The sequence below is a fragment of the Stenella coeruleoalba genome, assembly GCF_951394435.1.
Source record: "Stenella coeruleoalba genome assembly, chromosome: 13".
NCBI classification, from domain to species: Eukaryota; Metazoa; Chordata; class Mammalia; order Artiodactyla; family Delphinidae; genus Stenella; species Stenella coeruleoalba.
In genome coordinates, this window is record NC_137159.1 from 82,102,223 (window position 1) to 82,115,694 (window position 13,472).

The 13,472-nt window shown below is 47.7% G+C and overlaps 1 protein-coding gene across 1 annotated transcript; it reads right to left on the minus strand.

Annotated features, from left to right (window-relative positions):
- Window positions 1–935: 935 nt before the first annotated feature.
- On the minus strand, window positions 936–13,133 carry SLC66A3 (solute carrier family 66 member 3). The gene is made up of 7 exons (XM_079940763.1): window positions 12,577–13,133; window positions 9,800–9,882; window positions 9,655–9,724; window positions 7,116–7,173; window positions 4,526–4,646; window positions 3,752–3,793; window positions 936–2,057 (listed from the first exon to the last, which is right to left on the minus strand). Exons 1-7 carry the CDS (start codon window positions 12,717–12,719, stop codon window positions 1,966–1,968), a joined length of 609 nt encoding a protein of 202 aa, XP_079796889.1. The 5' UTR covers window positions 12,720–13,133; the 3' UTR covers window positions 936–1,965.
- Window positions 13,134–13,472: the final 339 nt, after the last annotated feature.

Genomic DNA, 13,472 nt, shown 5'->3' on the forward strand with positions numbered 1-13,472 from the left:
TTGTAGTAATGTAATTGTATTTTATGCCTGCTTTTTATATTAAAAAATTAAATAAAAGAAATTAAGACATAAGCATTTTCATACTTTTCCTGTGAAATAGTCCTGGAATGCTGCAACATTCTAAAATTTACCCCCCAAAATTACCTGCCCTGAAAGGTGGATATAGCAAAGAAGTCTCAACTAAGGTTACCGACTTGGGTATCTTCAGCCCTATCATTTAATCCATGGAGAATACAAAATCGAATTTCAACTAGGCGTTTGTGTCTGATTTCATGTCAGTAGTTTAAGGGGCATGCAAACTTGAGAATCTCATTTGAGTGTCGATAAAAGAGGCAGGGAGCCTGTTTGTTAGGAATACTGTGCTGACAGGTGGTTTTCTGGAAAGCACTTTTTTGGGGGGTCTTTTCTAGGATACTTGCTAACCATCTGATCTGGCACAGGTTATTCAGTCTGGGCTTCAGTGTTTTCATCTGTAAAATGGAGATTGTTCACTTACAGAATTGTTGCGGGATTAAGTATGATGATGTGTATAGAATATCAGGTAGCTCTAATGTTTGTTCCTTTCCCTCCCAAAGGGGAGAAATGGAGAACTCTTCACCTAGGATAGTATATTTTCTTTAAGGAGTTGCGTTAAGCATTGATAAAGTATATCTAAATAAAATATGTTGGACTAAAAATCACATAATTTATACTAATGGTCAGATTATAACTGCATATGAGAAAAGACTCATTTGGATTTTCTTAAATGATAACTATGATTTTTTAAACTACAGAGTGATTTATTATTTACTTTTAGATGCCACGTTTCTCTTCCTGCTGGTCCCAAGCAGTAGTTCTAAAAGGATCAACCACAGTTTATATTTTTTAAAACTGCACTTTACATAACCTAAAACTAATCACATTTAAACAATTGAGTTTTAAGACTCAGAAGAGTTCAAAATAAAGTTTATTTTACATAGGAAACAAACATTTTCTAGTAAGCATCATTTACTTACTGCATATAATAGAATAATGCCATTCAATTATTAGGGGAAAGAGAGTTCTTAAAATGTTAGAGTTGATAAGCTTTTACAGAAAAACACAGTGTACAGTAATCTTAACATCATGTTCAGAGTATGATACTATAATGAGAATAAAATCCATAAGAACTTGGTAGACCCCAGCAATACCCTGCACTGCATATACTTTCAACAGGCAAAACCTGGTCGAGGTCAGCTGTATTTTGTACCAGATTCCAGTGATGGTATTGTGTAGGTGTGATCCTTTTAAAAACGGCAGCATTGTGCTTGAATCAAAGTATATTGGGATTGCCTCTTCATGAGTAGAGACTGCAGGTACCTTTTGTTACGAATTACTTGAAGGCACAGTATGAAGTTACTGTGGATTACTTTGGTATATGAATTCAAGCCAGTTAAATTTTTGCTTGCCTTCGTATCCTTGCTGTAACCTAAGGAGGTTTTATACAGTAATATGATACAATAAGGCCATCCTGTTATGTCTATATTACAAACATTAGTCCCAGAAAGTGAACTCTGGTAATTTACTACAATTCCACTTGAGCAAAATCCCACTCCATTCATGTTTGTGTTGTGGAGAGGATTTATTTTTTAAAAGATTGTGAAAGCTGAGGAGTAGATGTAGTTAGCTCTTCGGAGGGAACTTAATCATGACTTTAAGAATAAGGGTCAACGCTGTCTCCTCAAAATGGGCTTCTTGGGAGGCTTCCATCAATCAGCAGCCTTCTCAGAACTGCAGATGTCTGAGCCCTACCTTAACCTAATGAAGTGGGGACAGGGATTTTAAAAATCGATGTTTTTAAACAAGCGTTTAAGCGGGCTCTTCCAAGTCTAAAATACCTTTGGCACGGTTGGCTAAATTTATAAAAGACCTGGTTTAGCAATGAGCTTTTTTTCCCTCTGGTACAGTTATTCAAAATCCACTCTGTATGTGGGAATAATATACCCATCATTCAGACTTCACATCGGTCTTCTGGTAGCGAAGTATTGTAGCTGCTACCCATGCATTTAAGGCCAGCATGATCACAAAACGTATAAGAACTGAAATCAGTCAGAAAGAAGAAGTATGTGTTAAAAAATACTGTTTTCACATAAAACAAAATCACCTTCTCTAAGGAGAAGCCCACCCCCCGCCCCCCAAATGAAACAGAACTATGGATCATGTGGACTTTTGAACAACTTTGGTTCCAAATATTTCTGGAAAAGTGATCTTCCTATCATGACTACCTTTGGTCACTTGGCCCGACTTCATGAATAATTTCATCCTAAATGCTTAATTTGGAGGAATCTGACTCTGGTTGGTGAATATTACAACTTTTTAAAACCCCGTTACTCATTTTCTAAGTCTTGAGGGTGACGGTGTCTCAGAACATTGCATGTTAATTAAGCAAAGGTGGTACACCGCACTCAGTTAAGGTAATTGTGAAAAACTAGCCCAGACGTCAAAGCATGTTTTATATTGAGGTAACCATGAAAATGTGGCTCTTTGTTAAAAAGAGAAAAATAACCTTAGTGACTTGACAAACACTCCTGATAAATAAGGTTTATGAGATTTAATGTATCTTTGGGGTTGTAAAACACTTTTAAGATAGCTAAACTGTTTTTAAAAGATTCTTCTCAGATCTATCGATCACTTTCAGGAACAGCTGTCCCCTTAGATACAGAACAAATCACAATTAACATGAGGTTTGTTTTGTTGTTTAATGATGGTTCGACTCTCCTTTCCAAGCAGAGAATTCTTGAAGTCCTGTAGGGAAGACTCAGGTCTCTTTTCCCTTCCCCACTTGACCCAAGTTTATGCTTTGGCCAGAACACTTTTACTCCTTCTCTCAGAGCTGATGGAAAGTATTTGAACCAAAGATAAAAGCCTCCGGGAAGGGACTAGCAAATGCACCCTGCTGTTCCGTGGCGATATTTCTCAATGATTAGCTTATTTAAAAGGTCTACACGCCAGGGACATATTTCTAGTCTTCATAGAATGGGTGACACCACCTGTTTTAATCATTTTCCAAAAATGTATATGCTTTATTTGGGAGTTGAAAACTCAACCTAAGGAATTAATGAAATTCTCTTTAGGTTAACCCAGGTATATTTTATTTCCTCCTCCATCACAGTATTCCTTTAAAAATAACAGAACAAGAACATGGAGTCGAATGATTACGTCACTGCCTTTCCTGCTGCCTGTGGGCAATTCTCTGAGGCTCTGGACCATCTGGCCACTACCACCTCCTTCCCTCGCATTAGACTCGCCCCCATGCTCTCCCGCCAGCCCCACTGGTGCTCCCTCCATCCTCTTTGCTCATGACCTCCACACATGCTGCTCCTGGTAGCAGTCTCTTCCCTCCTCCCGATCTCTCTCTTCAAATTAATCTCCCCGGCTCCCTCCAACTAGGTCAGTTTCCCATGTTCGGTGCTCATCCTGTCCTACTCTTTCAAAAAATGTTTCACAATATTTTTCAATAGTTAATTGTGTGATGACTTCACTGTTCATTTCCACTGCTGGTGTGGAAGCTTCACGAAGAGAGGAATCTACTATCTTGTGCATATTCTATCCCAGGTACAGCAAGCAGATGCTTAATACTATACATGGTGACTGATGAGGACCAAGAGTGTATTGTCACTGGCCTCCAGTGGGGCCAACTGGCTCCGTTAAACCCTAAGACAGTTTACAAGTGAAGGAGGCACAGATGGCATAAAATTCAAAAAGCAAGTGAGCAGAAAAATATTTTGCTTACTTGTCAGATCACTGGTGGTCATTAAAGTTGTCATTATTCTTGCTGTAAAAGCAAAATTTCAGCAATAAATATCAACTTCTCAGACATTCTGGTATTCAGCTAATATCTTTCCGTTTTAAATGCAGGAATATATGCTAACTGTTCTTGAAAGATTTGGGTAGAAGAGAATGCTGGATGGAGAAAATGGGCCTTTAAGATATGGACGAAACATGAAGAAGTATAATTCAAATATCTAAAACTAGTAAACCTAATTAATGTAATAGCTCTGAACTTTTAAAATGTTCCTACCTAAATATAGCATGTATTCATTTTAGGTAGTTCCTGCAAGAATCCAAATGAGCAGTGGAAATTCTAAAGTTGAGACCAACACTGGCTCCAGAAGAACTCCACTGCTGCAAATTATATTCATTCGCAAAAGCCAGTGTATGATTCTCGTCTCTCGAATCTGTTACATCATAAACATTCACATTTTTAAAACAAGCTAGTGGATTCAATATAACCAAACTCATGATGCTTTTCAAACAACAAGAGAGGACTGTTAATATTAGGCCAGATTTTTGGAGAAAAGTGCTTTCACTTTTTTTTAGCAACTGGCAGAAAATGGAGAGTGGTGTGCATTAAATCAGCCTTGTAAATATGGATACACTGGGAGGGTCTATCTGAATAGTTACTTGCAAAGGATTTAAGCTCAAGGGTCTATGACATAACGCACTCCTCTGGGTAGACACCCCACACTGACAAAGGACACCCCACCAATTAGAGGCTTGTTCTTACCCGCACAGGTATATGAAGCAAGGCTCCACGTGACAGCACTCACGGCTCCCGAGTCCCTGCTTTTCCACAGGTACTGGAGCTGTGCAAACTTACTGGCTGCACTGATGAAAGTACATAAATTCTGTTTGAAGATAAAACAGGAGAAAGTTAGGAGTTCCTTACTTTCACCAGAAACTAGATACTGAAAGAGCACCAGATACTTAAAGCATTCTTTTTTTTTTCTGGCTGCGTCGTGTGGCTTGCGGAAAAGGGCTGAGTCCTAACCACTGGACCACCAGGGAATTCCCTGAAATCGCTTCTGAAGCCCAATTTTCATGTCAAGTAATAACCAACTTGTACAAGGACAAAACCCAAGTTTCGTGATAAAGAATGGACGCAGCAGTGGGACATTTATGTATAACCCACCAATTCCACTGCTTAGTGAGTAACTGATGGGCAGCAGGTAGTTGGAAGCTGAGAGTAAGAAAGAATCTGCAATGGCTACAAAGGCTTATCTGTCCCCACCTGCCAATAACAAATAGATGTATAGATATTATGGTGTTTTTAGAGCCTGGGGGGAACCATGCTGCTTTGCACTGACAGACTCAGAAACTCAAAGCAGCAAGCTGGAGCTCATGGGCTCTGGGTTTCTGGCTGTTCTGATGAGCCACGTGGTGAGGCTCCTGCCCTCTGCTCCCCAGCAAGGTAAGAGTATAGCACCCTCCACCCTAAGCCGGGCCCAGGCTGCTGTTCACCAGGCTCTACATCAGCTGAAACACCCCGTCAACTGGTTTCCCGTCTTTAGAATCATGAAGTGGTCTTGTTTGGGGGCATAACCAAGGCCTGCACAATCTTATGATACACATTCAACTGCAGATTATTAGGTTTTCCCATAACACAGAGTCTAGTAGAGAACAGGACGGGAAAGGTGAAGGGTGCTCAGACTGTTGCGCCGGTCATTTTTATTTTTATTTATTTATTTTTTTTGCGGTACGCGGCCCTCTCACTGCTGTGGCCTCTCCCGCTGCGGAGCACAGGCTCTGGACGCGCAGGCTCAGCGGCCATGGCTCACGGGCCCAGCCGCTCCGCGGCATGTGGGATCTTCCCGGACCGGGGCACGAACCCTTGTCCCCTGCATCGGCAGGCGGACTCTCAACCACTGCGCCACCAGGGAAGCCCACGCCGGTCATTTTTAAGTACTTTAATCATATCTTTGTGAATGAACTAAGAGGAGGTGATTTATCAATTTATCTAACCACGAAAGTACAATGTAGGACTTCTGTGGAAAACATCTGTCGGTCCGAATTGGGACTCGCTCTTGAAAGCCATAGAACTGTAAACCTTCTATAACTTGGGTTTTTCATGAATTCAAACAGCTTCCCTCCCCTACAGGATCCTAGGGTTTGCTGCCCCGCGGGAGCTCTGAAAGCCAAGCTCTTTCTCCTCTCTGGGGCTCCAGGACCCTCAAGCCAGCCACCCTGTCCCGAGGCCCCAGTGGCTGCTGTCGAGTTGGCACCCAGGAAACACGTGTTGTGGACAGTCCCTGCTTGACAAGGGGAAAAGGAACTACAGTTTATGAACGATTAGAGCATCACCGTGTGGTCAGAATAGAGCATTCGCTGAGAAGGGAACAGAAGAAACAGAAAAACCCGAAGCCTTTGGACCTGATTCCTGACGAGCCTATAGCAGCATATTCCCGGAATGATGTTCCTGGGGGTGAAGGAACATCACCCCCCAAACAACCAGACCTGCACCCACGTGACCACAGTGGCAGCTCCGAAGAGCCTAGAGATGACCTATTTGTAGGGCAGCCAGATTTAGCAAACATACAGGACTCCCAGTTAAATTTGAATTTCAAATCAACGACAAATAATTTTTTAGCACAAGTTTGTCCCATGTAATATTTGGGACATAATTATACTAAAAAATTATTCGTTGTCAGTGTGGTAACCCTACTAATCTGCTTTCCCTATGTCATAAGGTTGAGAGCCAAGTCCACTTTCCAACTAGATGTTGGAGGGAGGATGGGTGGAAGTTCAGGAGTCTTGGTGGGGCAGGCAGTGACCACCGATTAGTTCTGCTTCTTTTCCCATTGGGTGGAAAAGTTCACGTCAGCCACCATTTGGTCAAATGCTTCCTGACCCACGGCCAGAATCCTATTCTCACAGCAGGGAATTTTTGGCCCTTAACCAAGCAAGGAAAAAGAGTATAGGGCTTACCCTTTTCCAAGGAAGAAAAAAAAAAGTGCGGGGGAGAAGTTAGAAAAATAATGAGTACGTGGCCCATATGTAATTATTTACCTGATAATAACCTGAAACTCTTTAATTTATGCTCAGTTCTTCATTCTACTACTACCTACCCAATCCCAATCCGGTTCTCTAGGGCCCCAAAAAAAGGGAAGTAAAAAAATTGTGCCGTACATTTAAGTGAGAATAATGTTCTTAATATTTGGATAGCACTGGGCTTTCATCCCACCATCCTTTGGTACAGCTGAAAAATGAGCAGGTTGAACATTTGATCTATAAAGTTTTTTGCAGGGCAGGTGGCGTGGAGAGAAGAGGTAGACAGACTGCTGTGAACACACTTTCTTCTCCATGGGCGATTTACTCACCATGGCCAGATCTATGATCCACTTCTGCAGGGTGAGGATGAACCAAGCAGACACACAGCTTACCATGTGCTAAGGGACACAGCAGTGGCTTGGCCGGCAGCTCCACTCCCCTCCCAACCCCGTGCGTGTGGAAACAAACCGAGACCAGAGAGGTTACACACCTAAGCTAAGTGTGGAACTGGGAACAGCTCTGCTAGACCTCGTCAGATTCAGAAAAGACAAAAATGATCCAAGTGAACACCTTCTAGGAGTTCAAAAGCACAGAAGCAGATTCTGGAAGAAAATTACAAAGAACCTTGTATTCTCGGACCGATCCTAGGGCTGGGAACGTCCCTGATGATTTTAACTGCCAGTTTAACTCCTGACCACGCAGACCTCTCCAACGTAATGTCAACAGTGAAGTACTTAGGTTCAAATGATAAAGCAGGTGTCTTCTGCAAAACTGGTGTCACGTGAAGCTGTTTACTGATTTCCTCTTTCCCACTAACTCCAGTGTAAAAATGACACGGCTGGGGTGAGCGATGCTAGGAGATGGGAGGAATGATACCAGCTTTTCGTCAAGCTCATTGATGCTGCAGGAAGACAGCCCGGCTAGAGAAGCAGAAGCAAACACAGGGAGGTGGTGGCCAGGCCAGGGAGGGGACGGCCAGGAGCCTCTGCTGTGAGCTTGGGCAAGTCATTTTCCTTCTCTGGGCCTTGGTTTGCTTATCTGCAAAATTGACTTAACATTCCCTGCCCTGTCTACCTTCTCATGGCTTTGTGGCACATCATAGGGACCCAACAGGCAGCTGTGATTATAATTAATAACATTATTTAAATGAAGAGATTGAAATAGACGATGCCCTGTGCTCAAAGTCAGTAGAACTAGATACTAGTCAACACCAGAAAGGCAGCCTGAATCTAGGTGGATGGAATCTTGCTTTTTGAACACTCTCTAATTCAAGTCTTAAACTAATGTTGCCCAGTTTTGTACCACTGCACCTCATTCCATTCATTCCAACTATACATTTTACAAAACTTCAGCAGTAGTAGCAGCAATTGAGATCCTAGAGACGACTCATTTGTAGGGTGGCCAGATTGAGCAAATAAAAATACAGGACGCCAAGTTAAATTTGAATTTCAGGTCAACAACAAATACTTTTTTAGCATAAGTATGTCCTGTGTAATATCTGGGACATACTATTACTTTAAAAAAAATGCATTGTTAATATGGCTGCCCTGCTTATCGGCTCTCTGTAAGTCACAACTGGCAGAAGGAGGTCATAAAACATCTTGCTGATACTACGGAGTTGCCATCAGTACCCAAGTTTTCTAATCTACAGCCTCACCATTTGCACAAAGATAAGCTGTTGTATTTATTTAAAAAGTAAATCACACAATGCTTTTCATTTCTTCAAAGTGCTCTGTTTCCAAAAACCTTTAACCAGCTGGGGCTGACCTTGAAGTGTTGAGGGGCAGTAGAGCCACACGATGCCTCTTTTTTGCAAAGGGAAACTGAGTCAGGGGGCTTACAACTGCATTGAACAGCAGAGGGTCAGGACTCAGTCCGCACCCAGCTTCCCTCTGCAGACAGGCTTTTACCACGAGAGCCACCACGACCCTGCCGCGTCCTCAGCTCGTCCTGTGCTCCTGGTATTTTCGTTCTGGAAACAACCCTAAAAGGTAGGCACTATGATCCCTCTTCACAGATGGGGCAACTGCAGCTTAGAGGCCAGTGCCCAAGGCCACCCCGATGGCAGTGGCACTGGGAGTTCCCACCACTCCACGCCCACCTCCTCACATGCTCAGCGCAGACCGGGCCTGGCCGTCCCCTCCCTCTTTCCTCCACCCTGAAGACATATAAACAAACAGCTCAGATCATTTCACAGATGTGGCAGATTAACTGATTGCCATTTAAAAGGCTTTCTTCGCCTTTGAAGGAGAGTGAAGTTCAACAAGAGAATAAAAGAGCTTTTATAAGGAGAGTGAAGATGGAAGGCTGGCCCTCGTTCACAGAAGATGCTGAGTGATGTGAGCAGGGATAGGTCTGTGTGACTGACCAGAATCCACGGAGACCTTCCTAATGTCTTGACTTTCACTTTGAACCAGCCATCAGGAGCCCAGACCCACCAACAGGCAGTAAGAAGCCAAGACGACCAAGTGTGTTAGTGGCAGCGTGTTACACGCCAGACATGCTCGTTATTACATGGGGACATTTGGGGGGAAGGAAGAAATATCTCCCTTCCCCTAAAGAATACATTTGGACATGTCGCTCTTAGCAGGAGTGCTTCTGCAGCTCAGCAGTGAGGTACTAAGTCTACCTGGTGGGTCAGGGCACCATGGGGCTCCCTAGTCTCAAAGGGGTGGCCCCTGGGCAGGGACTGTTCTAGAGCATCTCTAGGCTGTGGAGATATTTGCTCAAATGGAATCTTGCATTGGAGATTTTTTTTTTAGTTACACCAAAAGAATACATATCTGGTAAAGGACCCTGCTTAATAACATCCTGTTAGCAAGGAACACCCCCAGTTCCATCTCGGATTCTCAGATGCTGAAAGGATACAGGACGATGTACGGTGCTGCCCGTTTCACATCCCCCTTGAAATGGAAGACACACAGCAGGAGGATGAGATCTGGAAAAGAAAGGCTCTGAGTGAGAAGAAGGAGGGGCCCCGAGGGCCGAGGCTGGGCGCAGGGGCGTCGCTTACCTTGTGCAACGAGGATGGGGTACTCCAGGTAGGTTAGCAGTGGGTACTCGTAGTAACACTGGTACCGGAGAAAGACCAGGAACCTGGGGAGAGGGAGGGTGCATCTGAGCTCGCACCAACCTGACCCACAGCCGGGAGGCCTGGCCGCCACCCAGGAGCACAGGTTCATTTGCAAAACCCTAGAACTGGTGGCGGGAGTCTGCAAATGTCAAGGAGGGAGGTACGGAATAAGAAGGATGAAATATCCATTTGAATCATCTCCCCGATTTCTGAAGCTGGGCACTGGTGTCTGTCAAGTCCCTTGGATGGTCAGTTACAGACAAATTTTATGAATTCTACAGAACCACTGAGCAGGATGAGAAGAGACAGGGCTTTCTGGACCCGCGCCTGCCTGTCTCTAAGGCTGGGCTGTTTCGAGACCCCAGGCAGATCCCTCAGAAGGTCGCACCCAAGAAGCCGCACAGGCCCAGAAAGATATCTGAGGGGGGCTGAGAGCCATCCCTGGGTGGGGCTCCATGGGCAGGGCTTCTAAGTGACTGAGCACGTAGGGCCCAGCAGCGAGCTGGGGAGGCCATGTTTTGAAGACGAAGGACATCCCTAGATGAGTCTGGTGGCCTCCCAGAGCGCTGCCCAGGCTGGCGGTGGGGACAGAAGGGACAACTCTTCAGTTCCTCAAGAAAATTCGAGCTCTGGACAGGCTTCAGCCTGGAGGGGTGGGAGACACAGACCCCAGAGTCCCATTCCTCTCAGAAGAAGAGGCCCCAGCTTCCTGCCTCCCCAGCTCACACCCGGCCAGCTGCCTCCCTCAGAACCTAAACGCCCTCACTGTCCCCTCAGGGCCTGTCTCCATCCCCGCACCTGCTCCCCCAGGGTGAGCCAGAGCCTCCACAGGCCACGTGGACTTCATGGCTCACACACTCCAAGCCAGGACGTGGTGCTCACAAAGCCCCACGCCCTCATCAGGCGGCACCTGGGTGACCCCAGCCAGCGCTTGCCCCCCACCGTCTGCTGAGCCCCCCTCCCGAGGCTGCCAGGCCTGGTCCCGCAGGCATCACCTGCTGAGTGTGGAGCCGTAAGTGGAGCGCAGACTCCGGGGCTAGGGTGCTGGGCTCACGATCCCCGGCTGTTACTAACCTCTGGGGCCTCAGCTTCCGCATCTGTGAAATGGGGACAACATGCTCTGTATCTGCACACACGGATGCTTTAAACATGTTACCTAAGGTCATGTCTTCTGCCTCTTTCTCTGGCCTCACTCCTTTCAGTCCAGCCTCCAGGCTTCTGACCACAAGCCCCCTGCCTGGAGGGCCCCTTTCTCTACATGGCTACCTCCTCTCCTGCCTGAGGACGCCAAGGTGGCTACCCTCCTGGGGTACAGATCAGGGCCTCCCCCGCCCCAAATGGGGAACTTCTCCTCCCAGTAATTATCTGTTTTCCTCAGAGAACTGGGGTGGCTCTGAGGCAGGATGTGCTTCCCCAAGGGGCCTGTGGCTCAAACACATCCTACAGTTGGCCCCTCAGATGGGGGTGTCCCGGGTGGGACCCCGCAGGTCCAAGGGTGGCCCCTCACCCCTTGTGCCCTGGAGGTCTCCTGTTTCTCCCTCTCTCCCCCCTGCCTTCCTTCTGGCCCAGGAAACCAGGGTCCACTGCCCCTCCGAGGACTGCTTCCGCTGAGGACCGGCCCTCAGAACCGCCGGAGGGTAACTGGGGTCCCCGGGCTGGTGAGGAGCAGAGGGGAGGGGGCCCGGCCTTGCAGGGAGCTAGACTGCTGGCTTCACGTCTTCCCCATCAAGTCTCACAACTCTGCTTTTCACCGTTCAGGTCTTTATTATTATTATTACTTTGCTTATTTAAAAGAGTACTTTTTAATTTTTTTTAAATTGAGGTATATTTGACATACAAGATTATATTAGTTTCAGGTGTACAACATAATGTTTCAATATTTGTACATATTGTGAACTGATCACCACAATAAGTCTAGTTAACATCCGTCACGTTCAGGTTTTTAAATACTGGATCAGGGCACCCATCCCCGATTCTGATAGAAAAACCGGCCCTTGGAGCAGTCTCGGCTCCCGCTTTTCAAGCGCCAGTTAAAGCCCAAGTCCAGGTCAAGTCCTCCTCTCCCTCCCAAAAGCTCTACGTTCTCTGACACCCCGCGCCCCCCCGCACCCAAAGGTGTAACTTTTTTTTTTTTTTTTTGCGGTTCGCGGGCCTCTCACTGTTGTGGCCTCTCCCGCTGCGGAGCACAGGCTCCGGACGCGCAGGCTCAACGGCCATGGTTCACGGGCCCAGCTGCTCCTCGGCATGTGGGATCTTCCCGGACCGGGGCACGAACCCGTGTCCCCTGCATCGGCAGACGGACTCTCAACCACTGCGCCACCAGGGAAGCCCCAAAAGTGTAACTTTTAAAAGCCGGAGGGTCCAACCTCTCATTTTACAAGCGAGGAAACCGAGACCCACGAACGGAGGCGGGGATGGTGGGGGGTGGCTTTAGGGAGGATGCAGATGAGAGAGCCTCGACGTGCAAGCGGCCTTGCTCAAAGCTGCATGGTTAGTTTTGTCACTAATGGGCGGAGTGATGATTTCCTTGAGTGTCGGTTTTCTTATCTGTAAAATGGGCGTGCGCCGTCTTTCGTTACCGCGCAAGGCTGGGGGAAGCAGCAAATTCGGAGGGGAAGTGAGAGGCCCGCGCTTTCGGCTCCGCTTCCCCCGCCCCGACTGTATTAGAGTCGAGGGTCTCCCGGGCTCCCGTCGGCTCCAGATCGCCCCGGCCTTACCCAGCCAACTCCAGAAGTAGGCTCGGGAGGCTGATGCCCCGCGCGCTGCGCGCCCCCAGCACGGCGAAGATCTGCGGCAGCTTGAGCGTCGCGCTCACGCCCAGCACGCTCCAGTTGCAGAACCACAGCAGCCGCGTCTCCATGGCGCCGGCGAGGCTGGGACTCGGAGACTCAGAGGATCCCGCCGCCGCGCGAAGGGGAGCCGCTCAGCACTCGGCCGCCGGGCTCGCCCGGTCCTTCCGCCTTCCCTTGTCCCCTCTCCAGGCCGCTCAGTCGGGGTCCGCCCCTCCGCCCCGATCCCCGCCCAGAACCCCGCCCAGGGCCCCTTCTCCCGCCCTTTTGTCTGCGCGGCGCCCGTCTCGCCCCGAAGCCTCCCCAGGTCCGCCCCGTCCCCGCAGTCGCTCCGCCCCTCCCCGCTAGCCCGGCCCATCCCCGGGAGCGCTCCGCCTGGAGCCGCCCCTCTCGGGTCCAGACGGCCGGGTCCGCTCCTCTTCCCTCCCAGTCGTCTGTCCCCCACCTCGCCCCGACCCCTCCCCAGGCCCTCTCCCTCCGCCCCGGGGTCCGCCTCTTGCCCAAGGGGCAGGTCAACGCTGGCCTTTGCGTGATCTGACCGCTGCTGATTCACTTTTCCGTGTTAAACCAACTCGTGCAGTTCTGAGCCTGCGGGCGACGTCTCTCGCTTTCCCACGGGTTGGATGGGCAGAAATTGAACCGCAGGAGGGCAAAGGGGCACCCCTCACGGGGGAATGGGCCATTTTGTTGGGATTTTTCACTCCTGAAAAGTGTTTTCCTTTGTTTTTCTCACTAAGCATTTCAGAGGTAAAAACTTAAAACGACCCAACTTAGTTTCTGTGCGTCCTCCTCGATTTACATACGGAGAAACAGTCCTTGCGGGG

Excerpts from the sequence above, each read along its gene's own strand:
- SLC66A3 (XM_079940763.1), bottom strand. The coding sequence starts at position 12,719 with ATGGAGACGCGGCTGCTGTGGTTCTGCAACTGGAGCGTGCTGGGCGTG. Across the intron at positions 3,794-4,525 it reads TGCTTCATATACCTGTGCGG|CAAGAATAATGACAACTTTA; the intron begins GTAAGAACAAGC and ends TTGCTTTTACAG. Across the intron at positions 2,058-3,751 it reads GACCACCAGTGATCTGACAA|TTCTTATACGTTTTGTGATC; the intron begins GTAAGCAAAATA and ends GACTGATTTCAG.